Below are 19,996 nucleotides of genomic sequence, written 5' to 3'. Positions count from 1 at the left end.
CATGCAGACATGGGGAGAATGGGCAGATTCTGCACGAACAGTGATCAAAACCGGGAATCAAACCTGGATCCTTGGCGCTGTGAGGTAGCAATGCTAACCACTGTGCCACCGTGCTACCCTATTGTAACTGCCACAGGCCTCATTGGTCCAAATCTTTTGAGTTGGTTGGAACTGTTCCAATGCTAATCACAGCAAGAAAATACACACTTGCCTGCCAGTGTTTGTTCAGTAAGAAGTCTAACAACACCAGGTTAAAGTCCAACAGGTTTATTTGGTAGCAAAAGCCACTAGCTTTCGGAGCGTACTGCTCCTTCGTCAGGTGGAATGAGACCTGAGATCTCCCACTCCACCTGATGAAGGATCAGCACCCCTATCCGCTGTTTACAGCATTCGATGCCATATTCTGGGAGTAAGAGTTTAAATGTTCCAAAGCTTGTGTTAACTGTCCTATTTCCAGCTTTATTTCATAGTAGAAAATATCAGTATCTAGAATTAGTAAATATCCTGTGACCAGCATTTCTAATTCAAATTGCATGCGATTCTTTGAATGAACAGCTGAAACTGAGGGAACTGGGTTTAAGATTTTCAGAGCTTGACAGTTCCAGGCACTCCATAGCCTGCCCCACCCCACTGACAGTGTTCTGTGTAAAACGCAGAGTAAGTGTAGTGCAGGTCGCCCAACTGTCCATGGTTCTGTCCAAACATGTGAATTTTGTCGTGGGTTAATTTCTGTTAATTTTGTTGTAAAAATTCCATTTGAGTGTATTCTAGCGTTGTTGGTAAAAACTCATCGTATCAAATCCGACAATGTGTCCTTGTTCTTGACAATGAGCATAAATGAATGTTGCTGCTGTGAATCGGGTGGCACAGTGGTTAGCACTGCTGCCTCACAGCGCCAGGGACCCGGGTTCGATTCCCGGCTTGGGTCACTGTCCAAGTGGAGTTTGCACGTTCTCCCCGTGTCTGTGTGGGTTTCCTCCCACAGTCCAAAGATGTGCGGGTTAGGTGCATTAGCCATGCTAAATTGCCCTTTTAGTGTCCTAGGATGCGTATGTTAAAGGGATTAGCAGGGTAAATATGTGGGGTGACTGGGGTAGGGCCTGGGTGGGATTGTTGTTGGCGCAGACTCGATGGGCTGAATAGCCTCCTTCTGCACTGTAGGGTTTCTTTGACGAATGATCAAGGATTCTCTTAAAGACACCCATTTGTACATGCTGGGATGTGTGGTTAGGCAGTGTCAGTTTAAAAATTCCTAATACTCTTACTCACGGAAAAATATTTTAGCCTTCATAATCTTTCATTCTGGCCCTATTTCTTCCCACAGATTCCTTCATGCCCTTGCTGTATGACTATTTCTCTAATCATGTATACACAGAACAAATGACAAACTTAAAACAGCACATTTAAGAGAGGACTACAAAGAGCTAAACAGCCTTCACTTTTGTGCACAGAATAATGAAACTAAAACATACCCTCACATAAACTGCAAGATAAAAGTCATTCATTTACAAGTCAGGAAGTTTCCAACCGTAGATGATTGGGTTGACTTTTTCTCTCGCACAGCATTTTAACCTTTGCTGCGGTTCACTTTAATTTTCCGCTTTCTAACAAGCATCTGTTATGTTGTTAACCAGTTGATTGCTGCTTTCAAAGTTCCATTATTTCTCTTGGCCTTTTCTACCCTTTGCTTCTTATTAAGTCTACCCTGGATAAATTCAGCTATCCCTTTATTCTGGTTTTCTATCCTCTAGTGGCTGGCTGCCTCACAACAATGTACAGTGGTCTAACTCCTGCACCTCTTGCTTTAAACAGTTCAAACTCTCTTTTCAGATTCTCAATCTGCTGAACCTTCCATCTGATGACATCATAGTCTTCAAACACAATAGTATGCTCCTGAAACCAAAATATGTTTTGTTTTGGAGACATTTATCTTAGTCTGGTCTGTCCAATCTTGGATGAACCCTATCACTCTCTTTAAAGACACAAATTTGCACTTAGTAAGGTGTCCCATTCGTTGTTCCTGTGGGCAACTTATCTAATTTCTCTTTGTCGGCTGACCCCACATCTTTGGATGCCACTTTTGGTTAGGCCACATTTGGAGTATTGTATACGATTCGGGTTGCCATACTATTGGAAGGATGTTGATGCATTGGAAAGGGTGCAGAAGAGATTTGCCATGATGTTGCCTGGTTTGGAGGATATGGACTATGAAGAAAGGTTGAACAAACTTGGATTGTTTCCATTGGAGTGTCGAAGGATGAGGGGGGACTTGATAGAGGTTTGCAAGATTATAGTAAGAAGTCTCTCAACACCAGGTCCAACAGGTTTATTTGGTAGCACAAGCCACAAGCTTTCAGAGCGCTGCTCCTTCATCAGGTGAATAGGAGTCGTGTTCACAAACAGGGCATATAAAGACACAAACTCAATTTACAAGATAATGGTTGAAATGCGAGTCTTTACAGGTAATCAAGTCTTAAAGGTACAGACAATGAGAGTGGAGAGAGGGTTAAGCACAGGTTAAAGAGGTGTGTATTGTCTCCAGCCAGGACAGTTAGTGAGATTTTGCAAGCCCAGGCAAGTCATGGGGATTACAGATAGTGTGACATGAACCCAATATCCCGGTTGAGGCCGCCCTCATGTGTGCGGAACGTGGCTATCAGTTTCTGCTTAGCGACTCTGCGTTGTCGTGTGTCGTGAAGGCCGCCTTGGAGAACGCTTGCCCGAAGATCAGAGGCTGAATGCCCGTGAGTGCTGAAGTGTTCCCCAACAGGAAGAGAACACTCTTGCCTGGTGATTGTCGAGCGGTGCTCATTCATCCGTTGTTGTAGCGTCTGCATGGTCTCCCCAATGCACCATGCCTCGGGACATCCTTTCCTGCAGCGTATCAGATAGACAATGTTGACATCTCCACATCATAGTTACAAGATTATGCCAGGCTTGGATAAAATAGATAGTCAGAGTCTTTTTCCCAGGGTTGAAGGATCAATTACTCGGGGCATGGGTTGAAAGTGAAAGGGGGGAAGCTTTAAAGAGATCGAAGGGGCAGGTTTTTCACAGAGGGTGGTGAATGCCTGGAATGCAGAGGAGGTGGTGGAAGCAGATCCTATAACAATGTTCAAGAGGCATCTGGATAGAAACATGAATAGGCAGGGAATAGAGGGATATGGACCAAGTAGAGGCAAGAAAATATTAGATTGATATTTCTGATTTCCTCCTCCCCACCTCCAAGGTCATTCACATACCATGGCCAGGGCACAGCTACAGAACTCTCAATCATTGGACCTTGAGATTTTGGCCTTCTGACCACTCATGGAGGTCAGCAGCTAGAATGTTCCCAGGAGAAACATTTGTCTTCTCCCAGGACTCTTGTGTTTTTCCTCTTTTGAGGAGTCATGGCTAAGTTTCTTAGAATAGAATAGAAACCCTACAGTGCAGAAGGAGGCCATTCGGCCCATCGAGTCTGCACCGACCACAATCCCACCCAGGCCCTACCCCCACATATTTTACCCGCTAATCCCTCTAACCTACGCATCCCAGGACTCTAAGGAGCAATTTTTTTAACCTGGCCAATCAACCTAACCCGCACATCTTTGGACTGTGGGAGGAAACCGGAGCACCCGGAGGAAACCCACGCAGACACGAGGAGAATGTGCAAACTCCACACAGACAGTGACCCGAGCCGGGAATCGAACCCGGGACCCTGGAGCTGTGAAGCAGCAGTGCTAACCACTGTGCTTCAGGTGCCATCTCATTTTGAATACAGCTGAGCCGAATTTTGTCATCGCCTCATAGTCATAGAGGTTTACAGCATGGAAATGGGTCCTTTTGCCCAATTTGTTCATGCCGCCCAGTTTTTACCATTAGCCTAGTCCCAATTGCCCGCGTTTGTCCCATAGCCCTCTATACCCATCTTACCCATGTAACTGCCTAAATGCTTTTTAAAAGACAAAATTGTACCCGTCTCTATTATTGCCCCTGGCAGCTCATTCCAGACACACACCACCCTCTGTGTGGAAACAATTGCACTTTTAGACCCTTTTGTATTTCTCCCCTCTCACCTTAAACCAGTGCCCTCTAGTTTTAGGCTCCCCTATCTTTGGGAAAAGATGTTGACTCTCTACTTGATCTATGCCCCACATTATTTTATAGACCTCTATAAGATCACCCCTCAGCCTCCTATGTTCCAGAGAAAAAAGTTGCAGTCCCAGCCTCTCCTTATAACTCAAGTCACCAAGTCCGGATAGCATCCTAGTAAATATTTTCTGCTCTCTTTCTAGTTTAATAATATCCTTTCTATAATAGGGTGACCAGAACTGTACACAGTATTCCAAATGTGGCCGTACCAATGTCTTTGTAGTCGGTAAAAAATACCTCTGAGGCTGGTATGAGTCAAAGTAGAGTAGGCTTTATTCTCACAAGCTTGCGGGAGAACTTGACCCCTTGAAAGCGGAAGCCAAAGTTCTCTCTGAACACAGAAAAGTGGGGATATATATACATTATGGCTCCCAGCACCAGTCACGACACAAACACTGGTCTGGTCATGAATCAAAGACCATACAACAGTCCTTGATCACGAAGCAGCAGTTCTCTGGCAGCTGTAGTCACGATACAGTCTGAGGTTTCCTGCTCTTCCACGGCCCTTCCTTTGAAGTTACCGGCATAATTGTAGCTGGCCCAGCGGGAGTCATCCTTTAAACGGCCGTTATCATGCCCCACATCTTGTAATGCTTTCTTCCGTTTACATTTACCACGCAAGCCTGTAGAAAAGGTAAGACTTGCATGTCTGCAAACACATTCACATTTACATTTGACTTTCCCTTCTTCAGTCTTGTACAACTTTAACAAGACGTCCCAACTCCTGTATTCAATGTTCTGACTGACCAATGAAACCAAGCCTGCTGAATGCCTTCTTCACCACCCTGTCCACCTGTGACTCCACTTTCAAGGAGCTATGAACCTGTACCCCTAGATCACTTTGTTCTGTAACTCTCCCCAACGCCCGACCATTAAATGATAGATGCTGCTCTTGTTTGATCTAACAAAATGCATCACCTTGCATTTATCTAAATTAAAGTCCATCTGCCATTCATCAGCCCACTGGCCCAATTGATCAAGATCCCGTTGGAATCCTCGATAGCCTCTTTCACTGTCCACTATGCCACCAATCTTAGTGTCATCTGCAAACTTGCTAACCATACCTCCTAAATTCTCATCCAAATCATTCATATAAATGACAAATAACAGTGAACCCAGCACTGATCCCTGAGGCACACCGCTGGTCACAGGCCTCCAGTTTGAAAAACAACCCTCTACAACCGCCCTCTGTCTTCTGTCATCAAGCCAATTTTATATCCAATTGGCTTCCCCACCCTGAATTCCGTGAGATTTAACCTTATGCAACAATCTACCACGCGGTACCTTGTCAAAGGCCTTGCTAAAGTCCGTGTAGACAACATTGACTGCACTGCCCTCATATACCTTCTTGGTTACCCCTGCAAAAAACTGAATCAAATTCGTGAGACCTGATTTTCCACTCACAAAGCCATACTGACTGTCACTAACCAATCTGCGCCTCTCTAAGTGCCTGTAGATCCTGTTTCTCAGAACAGACATGACCGGATGTGTGCACTTGACAAGAGTCAGATAAGAAACCAGTGCAAATAGGACACCAACAAAAAAGATGATCAAATCGTGCAGACAGTTAGTAGTTTAAAATGCCCGATACTCAGAAAGAAGTCTCTTTCGTTATGTTACAATTTTCCAAATTCAAGTGCTGCGTTGGAAATAGAAGTTCACCACAATGAGTTTCTGCTTCTCATCTTTCCACAGAAGACAGCAGTGCACCAGTGCGGGACGTTTTGAGAAGCAAGGTATTAACTAATAGAATGTTTGTAACCGGGAAACTCAAGACATTTACGTAATAACGTGGTTAAAGGATTTCCTTTAGAGGAGGGTTGATGATAACAAATTTCAGTTCAATTTTATCCAACCGATTGAAATGCAGCCACACGCAGAGCTCCTCCACTCTTTCCATGGCGGAGCGAGGACAGGATTGAATTTGCCTCTGATCCCTTTCTCATCCAAGCAGCTTGCCAGTTATCATTGTTCTACCCTTCCGTGAGATATTGGAATCCTGCCACTGCTCTTTGAACTGTCGCTAGTGTGTGTTACAAAGCAGGAAATACAGCAATACAAATCTCACAGATGAGTTGACAGTTCCTTTATTCTTTGATGGGATGTGAGCAGCAGTGGCAAGGCCGACATTTGTTGCCCATCCTGATTTGCCCTCCAGAAAGTGGTGGGGCGTTGCAATCCACGTGGTGATGATACACGCATAGAGGTGTTAGGAAGGGAGATCCAGAGAACTGACCCAGTGATTAGTGATGCAAAGGTGATGGGGGCAATTCTCCCAGCCCGCTGCGCTGTTTTTGTAACATGGCGGGTTGGGAGACTTGAGTGGAGGCCGTTTTGTGGGCTCCCCGCCGGGCGCCACGGCCTCTGCATGTCTCCGGCTGCTGACGGCACCAGAAATCGGCGTGGAGCTGTATAATTGATTTAAAATCTAATTTTAAATACAATTTAAATAGCATTAATGGGCCCAGGACTGAATCTCCATCACCACTCCCCCTGCCCAGCCATGATTGGTTCACTCCAGCGGGGTTTAGTATAGCTCCCCACTTGTGGGGAGCTGGCGGCCCAACCCCACTGGAGTGAAGGGGGGCCATCGGGGGCCCCCCCAGAGGATCGGGCATCAGTGGGGATGGATGCCCTCTGGGCATTGGTGCCTTGGCAGTGCCAGTCTGGGCCCCCAGTACCGCCCAAGGGGAAAAGTGCCCATGCTCAGGGGGCATCTTGGCACTGCCCACTGAGCATAGGGCATGCCAAGGGGGAGGGGCCAAATGGGGGCAGGGCCTAATGGGGGGGCGTTCAGGGCTTCTGGGAGGCGATCGGTCGGGGTTCCCGTTGCCACTGTGCACTTGGGCTGAGTGACAGAGGGTGGGAGGCCAGGGATCAGGGGAGGGGAAGGGGTGGGGTGGGAGAGAACGGAGACATCAAGGCAGGCCGGGGAGTCGAGGCTGGCCTGGACAGGTCCAGGAGGCCACCAATCGGTGTGTGTCGGAGGGCCAGCGATTGAGCTGGTCAGCAATCGTGGGGGCTAGCAGTGCAGGGCCTCTTTGCATGCGCAGATCTTATGCTCTCGGCCTCTCCAGCGGGAATAGGCCCTGCCCGCTGAATTTCAGCGTAACTCATGCTCGGGCACTCTGCAATGTACAGATTCATTTTGAAACTCCCGCTGAAATAAAACAGCGGGGTTTACTCCAGCTTTTACGCAAATTCGGTCCTTAGAATGTTTTTGGCAGAATCGCTCCCGCTATATTTCCAAGTCAGGATGGTGTGTGCCTTGGAGGAGCACTTGTAACTGGGGCACAGAATTCCCAACCTCTAACCTGGGCCAGAATTCTCCTGCTGTTAACCAGCGCAGCCAGAGAGGGTGGAAAATTTGACTGTTCCAAATCTCCATTCGCTGCAGGAGAATTCCGCCCCTGTTCTTTTAGCCATGGCATTTTTTTTGGCAGGTCCAGTTCAGTTTCTAGTTAGTGCTAAACCCCAGGATGTTGATAACTGGGGGTTCAGTGATGCTAATGCCACTGAATATCATGGTAGATTCTTGCTTACTGGCGATGGTCATTGCCTAGCCCTTGGGAGTCGCAAATGTTACTTGACAACTAGTCTGTGCGGTACTCCTTATTACTCCCTACCTCTGCTGTCTAATGGCTTGTTTAACATCTCAGTGAATTGTGATTATGTCCAGTTAAATATTAGGAAAGTGAATATCATTGTCTTCATTCCCTGCCACAAACTCTGCACTCTCACCACCAATTACTTTCTCACCCCAGACTAATGTTTCGGCCTGAATCAAACTGTGTATGACTTTAGTGTCCTATTATGCCCTGAGCTGAGTTTATGACTGCACGTGCTCTACGTCACAATGATCACGTGATTCCACTTCTGTTACATTGCCTTAGCTCGCTGGCTGGTGAAATCTAAATCAAAGTCTTTGTTACCTCTAACCCTGACGATTCATGATGTGGAGATGCCGGTGTTGGACTGGTGTGTGCCTGATGAACTCACCTGATGGAGCAGTGCTCCGAAAGCTCATTCTACCAAATAAACTGGTTGGACTTCATCCTGGTGATGTGAGACTTCTCACTGTGCCTGACTATTCCATTGCTCTCCTGGTCAGCCTCCCATCCTCTGTAATCGTCCGCTCCATCCAAAGTTTTTGCTGAAATCTTATGCGACAGGAAGTCCAGTTCGGGCTGACTTAGTTAAGCTCCTGGTGCTCTAACACATCACATTTAATACTCTCATCCTTATGTTTAAAACCATCCATATTTTTGCTCCTCCAGAATTCTGAAATCTCCTACTGATTTGATTTATTTATTATTGTCACATGTACTGGTATACAGTGAAAAGTATTGTTTCTTGCGCACTATACAGACAAAGCATACCGTTCATAGTGAAGGAAGGAGAGAGTGCAGAATGTAGAGTTACAGTCATAGCTAGAGTGCAGAGAAAGATCAACTTAATGCAGGGAAGGTCCATTCAAATGTCTGATATCAGCAGGGAAGAAGCTGTTCTTGAGTCGGTTGGTACGTGTCCTCAGACTTTTTGTATCTTTCTCCCGATGGGAGAAGGTGGAAGAGAGAATGTCCGGGGTGCGTGGGATCCTTAATTATGCTGGCAGCTTTTCTGAGGCAGCGGCAAGTGTAGACAGAGTCAATGGATGGGAGGTTGGTTTGAGTGATGGACTGGGCTTCATTCACCACCCTTTGTAGTTTCTTGTGGTCTTGGACAGAACAGGAGCCATACCAAGCTGTGATACAGACAGAAAGAATGCTTTCTATGGTGCATCTGTAAAAGTTGGTGAGAGTTGTCATGGACATGTCAAATTTCCTTAGTCTCCTGAGAAAGTAGAGGCATAGGTGGGCTTTCTTAATAATAGTGTTGGCACAGAGGGACCAGGACAGGTTGTTGGTGATCTGGGCACCTAAAAACCTGAAGCTCTTGACCATTTTTACTTTGTCCCCATTGATGTAGACAGGGGAAGCCCTCCACTATGCTTCCTGAAGTCGATGACTAGCTCCTTTGTTCCTCTTACTGCCTTCCCCCTTCCATCCCACTCATTGTTCCTCTGATCTCTTTCCTATTCTCTCCCTTCACCCCAACATCGGTAGCTATACGTTTAATCGCCATTCTAGAAAGTTCTCCCTAATCCTTGCAGCCTCTCCACCTTGTGCTTTTTATGAGGGTTGTGGCCACTTCTCCTAAAGGTTCTTTCTCCCGCTTGATGTTTTTTGTTTAAAAGTGCACCTCTGAAGTTCATTGTGACATTTATCTACATTAAAGGCACTACATAATTGCAAATTTTTGAATCAGAAGATATGATTGGTTTTGAGATATCTTAAATTAAAGATGAGAACAAAGTTGATTAACTTTGTTCATTTTGGATTGTTGCACAATAACATTAATTCTCGGAATATATTCTGGTACTGGTGATTTGTTTCTTATTTTTGATGAGTTAGAATCCAGAAGGACATTTACGAAGGTATCTAACAAATAAATAATTCAACACGTAATAGCTTTGACAGTGTGAGCCACTTGTTGCTAGCGAGGTTTCACACCTCGCGAATCATTTTGTTAACGATGCTTTTTTATATGTGAAATAGTAACAATTAGATGATAGAGATAGCTGAATGAATAGAACTGGCATATTGGCCGACGTGGTTGAAACAGAAGGTTTTACAATCCAAATCAGATGTGTGAAAAGTCAGGGGCTGGGATCAAAGCTTTTGAGTTCTGAGGTTTGCTTTGCTGGTGATGATTTGTTGAAAACTTTAATAACTATTGGCATATTGAGAGAGACAGGAAATCTCCCTGTAATAATTCGGTGTACAGCCTAAGTTATATGATCAAGGTATCACAGAGTACTTTTGGCTCTGAAGTGAAAGGGGTGGCCTGGAGCTTAGTGGTGTTGCATTCAAGGATATGAAGAGAAGAAAGGAAGATTAAAATGTGTGCGTGCATGTCAGGATTGACGATGACTTGCTTTAGCTGTGTTTTGAGGTGGCTGATAAGTCCAATGTGGTCTGCACAACCTCCCACATGCAGAGATGATTTTTGAAGGATTGGTTAGGTAGGTGGTCTGGAGGTTTGTGCCATCCTTCCGATGTCTTAACTTCACCTCTGCACATTCCTGAAGAAGTCTCTGGATATGTTTGGTGCCTTCCCAAGTGAGCCTCCTTTACTTTGGTCCGTCATAAGCCAGTGTCTCCTGTGAGTTGGTGGGTGCGCTTAACCTTTTGAGGACATCCTTGAAGCGTTTCCGGTTGGCAGATACTTGTAACCGGGTTCAGAGTAGAGCAATTGCTTCCAGAATCTGCTGTCAGGTCTGTTGTATGTTGTCCTAGTTTCTGAAGCATATAGGAGTGTGGGGATCACTGTGCTTGGTGAATCATGATCCTGGTCCTCCAAATCCTGATATTTGAGATCCTGGTCCTCAAATACTTTCTCCTCAGTCAACTAAATGAGTTGACACATTGGAGATGATGATGAATTTTGTCATCTCAGTCTGCCTTAGTTAAGAGGATGCTCGCAAGATATGGAAAGTGAGCCACATTATCAGATTTTTGCTATTTTTAATCAACAGAGGGAGGTATTGTGCTGTTGGCACTGATTGGAAGAGGACCATAGTTTTCCATGTGTTTAGTGAAAGGCCCATTTCCTCGTAAACTATGGCGAAGGAGTTGATGACTCCCAGCTCAGTTTCTGAATGAATGCACACACAAGCATCATCTATATTGAAGCTCAATGATGGTGGTAGGAGTGGTTTTGGTTTTGGATTGAAGTCTGTGCAGGTTGAATCTGCTCTGAAGATTATCTTCTTGTCTATGGATGATTTGCTGAAGGTGAGGCGCAGTATTGCAGTGAGGGAAATGGAGAAGAGAGAGTGCAAATGCACTGCCTTGCTTGATTTAATTTGCACATGAAATAGTGTTTGTGGTGGTTCTGTCGGTGAGGATCATGGCTTGCATCTTGTCATGGAGTAGCTGAAGGTTGGTGTCAAATTTCTGAGGGTTGCCAAAGCCCTTTGTGATTGACAGGATCAAAGCTTTTTGTGATGTTAAAAAACTTTTTGTGTCAGAGAAAGTTGTCACTCAGCCAATAGGCTCACACCTGGTTGCAGTGTATAGTGAGCTTGCTGCAACTTTTTTTTTCATTTTCCCCTGCAGTACTCTCTACCTACCTATGGTGGGTAGCATGGCAGCACAGTGGTTAGCACTGCTGCCTCACAGCACCAGCGACCTTTGTTCAATTCCAGCCTCAGGTGGAGTTGGCACAACCTCCGTGTCTGTGTGGGTTTCCTCTGAGTGCTCTGGTTTCTTCCCACAGTTCAAAGGTGTGCTGGTTAGGTTGATTGGCTGTGTTAAATTGCCCCTTGGTGTCAGGGGGACTAGAAGGGTAAATATGTGGGGTTATGGGGTTAGGGCCTGTATGGGATTGTTGTCATGACAGGCTGAATGGGCCAAATGGCCTCAGAGATTCTATATCTACTTGCTCAATATATCTCTAAGTTTTTGCAGTTTTGATGAAAGATCATTGATCTGAATTGATAATGCTGTCCCTCCTTCCACTGGTGCTGTTGGACTTGCTGAACATTTCCAGCACTTCCTATTTTTATTTTAGACTTCCAGCCTCTCCAGTATGAGCTTTATTGTTTGGTTGAAGCAACATTCTTTCTTTCTCTCCTAGGTTTCTTATGTTCCTGCTGCAATTCTTTCATTGGTATTTTCAGTTGGAGGTGTTTCTGTGAGTATATACTTTACGCTGGTTATTAAGGTCAACTCCACGAGGACTTAATTTGGCCAAAAGTTTGTTCATTTTTGGGTGTATCATTTAACAATTGCATGGGCTGTTATTTTGTTTCCGTTGTGTTTTTTAATTTTTTACTCCATGCTTAACGTTACAAAGCCAATGCTCAAAGTGGACCAGGCAGATCTGAATCCATCTCCTTACTTGCTCCAAAAAACAAAATCCACATTCCAATTGAATCCAATTCATGGTCCCCACAAGAGCGACAAAAAGATCCAAGCTGACAAGATAAGGCATTCACCCTATCTTGAACTTGATCTGACACTTGAACTTGGCCAAAAGGCCATGAAGCGATGCTAATCCCGCTCCCATGCTTTAAGTTCAGATGGTTCATAATGGCCATTACCCTTGTATCCAGTAATATTGCTGTTTTCCTATTTAAAAATAACTTCAGAGTTACTCTCAATACCTATGCTGTGTATTCTTCCAAAAAAATGTTATAATGAACAGTCATAACTAAGACAAATCTTTTCCTTGCCTCGCAGTTCAGCAGGTGGAAGGAGAGAATATAGCAGATTGCCTGTAGGAGCAATGTAGAATTTGTAGAATAGGCTTTCCTCTTGCTGCTCGAAATAGGTTGGACTCAGCCAAGTGGTTGTATCCTGACATGATATGCAGGGTCATATTTGTGGTCCATTGATGCATTGCAATGCAGAAGATTGTTCTGATCACGATGGACAGATGAGAAATTCGAACTTTCAGTTAACTTTTAACTTTCCCAGCCAGGCAACCTCTAATCCCAGAACTATCTCCGGCAGTGAGGGTTACAATGTAGATTTTTTTTCCTCTAGCTCCAAGCTAGGCAAATCTTCCAGCTTCCTTCAATTCCTCATGATTTATTCTTCCATGTGAGTGTAGGCTAGCACCCACTTTCTGCATTGTAATCTATAGAGTTAGCATTTTATCTGTATAACATGCAGGCTTAGTTGGTTCTATCACTTGCTCTCTTTCTCTCAGTTGGCTGCAAACCACATAAGATAAAACAGCACCCCTGCCTAGGGTTTATAGTAAGAGTTTTAACAACACCAGGTTAAAGTCCAACAGGTTTATTTGGTAGCAAATGCCACTAGCTTTCGGAGTGTGCTGCTCCTTCGTCAGGTGGAGTGGATATCTGCTCCCAAACCAGGCACACACAGACACAAAATCAATTTACAGAATACTGATTAGAATGCGAATCTTTACAGCTAATCAAGCCTTGAAGATACAGACAATGTGAGTGGAGATACACATTTCTTTAACCTGTGCCTAATGCTCCCTCCACTCACATTGTGTACTCAAAAACTGCTGTCATTGGCTCCATGTTGAAATATCTTGCACCTCCCTCGCAATAAAATAGTCTGACTCTTCCTTTGGTCTCTAATAATTAAACCACTTAGGCTTACTGTCAGGCAGACACCAGCACAGGTCACATAACCCCTTTGTTCCAAAACAAATAACTACAAACCAAAGAATGCAGTCCTGAAGCATAATTATTTCCTCTTATCATTGTAAGAAGACGCGCCCTAATTTTGCTAAGTATTTTGAAGTAGAGGAAGCTGCGATATAGTCCAGAACAAACAAGATCATAGTGGTGTATAGTCACCTGACCCACCAAGCACCAAGTCCTAAAAGGAACAATGTCCTGAAATGATTTCCTTCCTGCTCATTTGGATGATGGCAAGATCCAATTTGTATGTGACTGTTGCAGGAAAAGAGTTCCAAAGGCTCAAGGCCATCTTGAGTGTAAAAGTTTCACTTCATCTCTGTTTTAAATTGACGACTCTTTATTGTTAAACAGTGTTACAACCTGTCTGGAGAGCTGGAGCCTGTGCATGCACAAATGCTCAGTCTAATGCAATACATGTGTGAGATGGGAGCAATAGATCACCCCTGGGTGGAACTGGACCTGCTTGGCATCCTGTCACATTAGTCTTTCTGCTTTCATCAAAGAAGTGATGCCACGAGGATGTTTTCATTTATAGCACAATATTTTAAGATTAACTTTAAAACAAAATTGATCATAGATTCATAGAATCCCTACAGTGCAGAAAGAGGCCATTTGGCCCATTGAGTCTGCACCCAGGCCCTATTCTTGTAACCCCACATATTTACCCTGCTAATCTCCTAACACTAGGGTCAATTTAGCATGGCCAATCAACCTAACCCACACATCTTTGGACTGACTTTATTGAACTGACTTTAAAAAATAAATGACTGAATCAAAATGGATTCTGATGATCACATGACTAGGATTCAGTCGCTACCACCCAGACAGGACTAGACTATGCCTTACCTCAAAAAAAGATTCACAAAATTTGGAATTCAATGTGGCCTCAAAAAGACAATGGCTAAGGTAAGCCCTCGGCAATGGCTAACCAGTTTCCTTATTTGGAATATTATTCGGCATTTTTGAGACAGTCACCATCTTAGTTTGCAGAAAATGTAGGAAAGGCAGGGCAGGCTGCCTACAACCAAGAGAGCCATCTTGGATATCCATCTGGAAACAGCTTCTCACAGGGAGGGAGGGACCAATAAGCACTGTCACAATTGCTGCAATCAATCAGGGTAAAACAAAAGGTTGAATTGTCATACCCCCACCCCTTACCTGAGAAAACCAAACTTTTCCAGATGGACTCAGGGAGCCATTGCAGCTGTGGAGACAATTGTCAATTCTACAACTTCCAGTCTTTCACTTTGGACAATGCAACATCCCAACGTTAAAATCATATCAGGGCCTCACTGAACAATGCAGACTGAACTTGATTCACGTGTATGAGTATAATTTTCATCAGCACTAAATCTCACTGTGTATGTATGTGTTTCTTCTCTTGCATAACTTCCAGAGCAATAGTGTGAAATAAACCAACCTTTCCCTTTCAGTCAAAAATAGGCTTTGCTGCTGCGTTACCTTTAAAATTGATTCACTTACTCCAAGGGTAAGAGTTGCACATCTCACAGGTAAGTACATTGTTCGCGGGTGACTTTGGAGAAATACCTTTTAAAATATCCGTGACAGAGGATATTCCATCAGAAATCTTTGGCACCAATGGAGTTGTAGGGAATGCAAGGAATGTCAGTCCAATTTCCATGAAAGTTCAAATAATGTTAGGAAAAGGAGACCCAAAGATAAGATTAAAACAGTTCATTTAATCTTCCCATATCTTTCCCGTGCTTGAATTTGTTCATATAGGAGCACTAATGCCCCTGCCATTTCGGTATGATTATGAATCTCTGGGCAATGGTCTATAGATTTTGGAGTCTGTACATTAAATTTAATGCCCATTAAAAACTATGGGAATAATTTACTATAATTTTTATTATGTTCCAGTTGGTTTTGCATTAATTCAGTTTTGCTTCCCTTCCTCTAGAAAAACCTCATGTACTGGAAATGTTTTTATGCTGTTTCTTTTTCAACCTCTTTGACTTTTGGTTGCCTCTTTGAATTGAAATTGCCCAGATTTAATTTTTAACTAAACGTTTTGTGTGCATTGGAATGAGTGCCGATGGCCTTGAAGCTAATAAATTCCCAGTGCAACCAAGCTGGATGTCAGCATCAAATCCATGCTCGAGAATGACGGTGATAATATTATTTACAGATCTGTTAAATCTAAGGACAATATGTAGAGTTGGCAGGAGCAACAAAATATGAATCCAGTCCATGGAGATGAGTCATACGGAATCAAAACGTTAACTCTGTCTCTTGCTCCACAGATGGTTGCCAACCTGCTGAGTTTATTCAGCATTTTCTGTTTTAATTTCAGATTTCCAGCAGCTGCAGTATTTTGCTTTTATTTATATGGATCAGCCCTCTCTGATTAGTCCTTTTTCTTTAGTGGTTTTCCTCTGCTTATTGCATTGTTGAAACTGGCTAAATAAGTAAGAATAACAGCATGTATCTATACAGAATCTTTAACATTAAATTTCCCTAAAATGTTTCACAGAAGCATTATAAAGTAAAATTTACCAGTAAACCGCATAAGGAGATATTAGTGCTGATCCAAAGGTTTTCGTTAGTCGGCCATATAGAACACCTTGAAGGAGAAAAGTTCAGGGCAGAGTCATCTGAAAGCAATGTGCACCAACTATGGAGCGATTAAAATCGAGGATGCTTAAAGGAGCCAGAATTAAAGGAACTCCGTCCTGAATTGTGAAGCTGCAGGAGATTAAGCAGATAAGGAGGAAAAAGGCCATTGGGGGAACTTGCAAACAAGGAAGGGAATGTTAAAATCGCCGTGTTGATTAAGCAGGTGCCAATATAGGTTAGTGAGCACCATGTTAATGGGTGAATGGGACTTGCTGTGTGTAAGGTCACAGGCAGAAGGGATTTAGATGGGAAGTTTGCAGGGGAGGGGGTGGTGGAATGTTGAGATGCTGTCTAGGCGTGTATTGGCATAGTCAAACCGAGTGGTAATAAAGGCATGGTTGAGGGTGTCAGCCACAGATGAACGGAGACTGGGATGGGGTGGAGAAATGTTACGGAGGTGGTCTTACTGATGGTGTAGATATGTGATTGGTAATTCATCACAGCAAGTTGTGAACAGTTTAGTTCAGACAGCTGCCAGCTAGAAGGGTGGAGTCATGGCTAAAGAAAAAAGTTTGTAATGGGGAGCAAATAGAATTACTTTGCTCTTTCCAATACTTATTTGGAAGAAGTGACTGTCTATTCACTGCTGGATGTTGTGGTATACTTTTAATGATGTGAGCTTATCTCTGTGTACGTCACTAGAAGGGAAATGATGTATGAATTGTGTGTTCCAGTTTTAGTTTTGCTATAAGTAGCAGAGCAAATACAGCTCCCAATACTCTAAATTTTACAACTATGTAAGACTATTTTCGCTTGCCCAGTCTTCATAAAAAAGTGTAAAATATGTTTATCCAATCCCTTGAGTGATTTATACAGCAAATCAGCTCAAGGACTTGCATTATTATAAGATCACACGTACTGTGCAGTAGTGGTTTCCTTCTACATGCCAATGACAGCCATAATAGACATCTTTAATAAAAACCATACCAGGATGGTGAGTGTGGAAACCGATGAAGTACAGGCATAACATGGTGCACAGTGCATGACAAGATCTTTAATGAAGTTGCAGTGTTGGAGAGTGTTGAAAATGCAGTATTGTGGGTGTGAAGAAATGCTTTGGGGACAGTGTTGAGCAAATGCTCAGATAGACAGCGGATAAGCAGATGGACCATTCAAGCTATGTGCTGCAATTTCACCATGCCAATTACATGAATAGAGTGTGTCAAGAGGACCAGCACCAGGTTGACTCAGTTAGGGAAGATGAGTGACGGAGGTGGGGAGAGCATGCAGACTCCACACAGACAGTGACCCAAGCCGGGAATCGAACCCGGGTCCCTGGCGCTGTGAGGCAGCAGTGCTAACTACTGTGCTGCCATGCCTCCCATGGTCATAAGAATAGATGTGGAGATGCCGACGTTGGACTGGGGTAAACACAGTAAGAAGTTTAACAACACCAGATTAAAGTGAAACAGGTTTATTTGGTAGCAAAAGCCATAAGAATAGAGCCAGAGAATGTTGTGATTATCACAGGCAGCATCGGGAGTTGCTGATAAAGAAGTTGAATAAGAAACAATGATGCCATAACTTTGTGGGGCATTCCCACCCCAAAATATTCCTCATGGCTGGAGCATTGGAAACACATGTGAAAGTGGCCACAGCAGCACTTAGGCCAGGAGCGCAGCAGAAGGAAGGCCAAAGAAATATTGGGTGAGATTTTCCCAGAAATTGACCAAGGCTGATGGTGTGTGAGCAAATCACTGTTGATGCCAGGAAGAGGGTTGTGTCCAGGTACTGCCCTGGCACTGCCTGGGCACCCATAACACCTCTTGGCACAGGATAAAAGATCGAGAGGAGAGTGGAGACACAGGATAAAAGTGCACGAGGAGAGCGACTGTTACGCAGGATAAAAGAGCACGAATATTTTACTGATTTTAAAAAGCTAAAACCAGTTGAAATATTTTTAAACAGCAAATTTTAAAACTAATTGAATAAAATAGGGATGGAGGACCAGTAGGTGTGTTGTACCTGCATAATTTGGGAGCTAGTGGACCCCATTGTGTTCCTAATGAACACATCTGTAGTAAGTGTTGGTTGCTCAAGGAATAGCGGCTCAGAGTTGATGAGCTGGAGTCTAGGCTTCAGACGCTGCAAAATATCAGGAAGGGGGAGATGTTCCTGGACATTTTTTTCAGGATGCAGTCACACCCCTTAGATTTAACTACTTTGAACTTGGATAGTGGTCAGTAACAGGAGGGTGTGGCTGCGAGTGAGGCAGATAGAGGGATCCAAGGGATAGCACTGCAGGAAGTTCAGCCGTTGTCCCTGTCCAACAGGTATGAGATGCTTGCTCCTTGCGTGGATGAGCAAAGTGACCATGACACCGAGGTTCAGGGAGCTGTTCAGGTGGAGAGAGAAAGACCAGTGTCGTCGTAGTTGGGGATAGTATAGTAGGGGAATAAGCACTGTTCTCTGTAGCCATGGGAGTATGAGAGGAAGGAACAGAATGTAAGGTTTCAAAATTTACCAGTGATATGAAGATAGGTGGAAGTGCGTGTTGTGATAAGGATATCGTGATTCTGCAACGGGATATAGGTAGATTGGGTGACTGGATGAAATCATGCAAATGGAGTTTAATATGGGGAAGTGTGAGACCATGCACTTCAGTGGGAGGAATCAAAAGGCAGATTATTATCTAAATGGGAAGAGCCTTCAGGTGAATGAAGGGCAGAGGGATCTAGGTAAACATAGCTACAAAATAAAGGGCTGGTCATTTAAAACGGAGGTGGATTTCTTCCCGCAAAGGGTGTTGAATCTTTGGAATTCTCTGCTCCACAGGGAGATGGAGGCTGGATCATTAGGAATATTTGAAGTGGAGGTGGATAATTATTTGATAGATCAAGGGATAGAGGGCTGTGGGGAAATGGCACAGAAAAGGAGTTGAGGCCGGCACAGATCAGCCATGATTGTATTGAATGGCGGGGCAGACTTGAAGGGCCTGGTGGCCACGCCTGCTGCTATTTAATCTCTAAGGATTATTAATCACAGAGCATTCAGTGGATGTTAGCAAAGTGGCTGCAAAGAAACCACTACATTTACAAAACAATTCAACTCTGACTTCTCTGCTGCCAACCCACAGTTTCCCATAAATGACATCTGTCCTTTTATGCTAATGACACTACCCTAGGATTTATCAATGAGACATCTACCAGCAGCTCAAGAAAAAAATGTAGATTGAATTGTGTTGATCAAAGATCCGTAAAACCTTTCTTCAAGCAATCTTTTAGGGACAAATAGGGTTTTCATTCCCAGAATTTAGCGATAGTGTTTTGCATCGCCCCCGCTATTTTTCAGAGACAAATGATGCGTGGTACAAAAGTTCAGTACGGCCTTTACTCAGGGCATGTATTGTTTCTACTTCCCTCAGAAGCTGTCATACAAATTGTGTTGTACGCTGTCAATTTACCGCCTAACCTCACAGGTTCCTTATCATGTTGGATTATCATAGAGTCTGTACTGTGCAGAAAGAGAACAATCGGCCCATGGACTCCGAAAGAGCAACTTACCCAGGCTTACGCCCTCTGCTCTGTTCCCGTAACCCCACGCATTTCCCATCGCCAATCCACCAATCCGCCAATCTGCATATCTTTGGACACCAAGGGGCAATCTAGCATGGCCAATCCACCTAACCTGCACATCTTTGGATTACATTTGTACTAAGTAAATCTACAAATATTATTTTTAAAATTCTAATTATTGTTGTTTGAGAGAAACTGGCGGATTATGTGGAAAAATATAATTAATAGATAAACTACAACAACAACAGCATATCCTGAGATAAACTACTTCTAGAAGCAGTTAACTTATAGGATTGGGTTTCTATTAAGATCCTTTATGGTAAAATTCCTTCATGCTGTTTCTCTGGGATTTCAATGGATTTTCTTATTGCCAAAGTTTTGCCAAAGTGAAATTTTAGTCCTGCTGTGTAACCACCTTCTGCTAGATTTCAAACAGCGTGGTGCAGTGTGAGGCAAACCTAGGATGAAGTAGAGATTTGTAAAA

The 19,996-nt window shown here is 43.8% G+C and overlaps 1 protein-coding gene across 5 annotated transcripts in view; it reads left to right on the top strand.

Annotated features, from left to right (window-relative positions):
• The window catches only part of LOC144506187 (type 2 lactosamine alpha-2,3-sialyltransferase-like), a 119,553-nt gene that overhangs the window by 37,462 nt on the left and 62,095 nt on the right, over positions 1-19,996 (top strand). For 2 of the 5 annotated variants that reach the window (XM_078232042.1, XM_078232039.1), the window contains exon 2: positions 11,815-11,871. The exons of 1 other annotated variant lie outside the window; for it this stretch is intronic. Coding sequence is in view for 2 of the 4 variants with exons in the window: in XM_078232037.1 (XP_078088163.1) it covers positions 5,801-5,870; positions 11,815-11,871; positions 14,794-14,871 (205 nt within the window). In the remaining 2 variants the exon portion in view is untranslated. Of the gene's footprint in view, positions 1-4,570; positions 5,871-11,814; positions 11,872-14,793; positions 14,872-19,996 lie in introns of those variants that run through there. 2 more of the 5 variants (XM_078232037.1, XM_078232038.1) reach the window with 2 other exon arrangements.

This window comes from Mustelus asterias, chromosome 17, assembly GCF_964213995.1.
Source record: "Mustelus asterias chromosome 17, sMusAst1.hap1.1, whole genome shotgun sequence".
NCBI classification, from domain to species: domain Eukaryota; kingdom Metazoa; phylum Chordata; class Chondrichthyes; order Carcharhiniformes; family Triakidae; genus Mustelus; species Mustelus asterias.
This window is presented reverse-complemented; position numbering and strand designations above follow the sequence as displayed.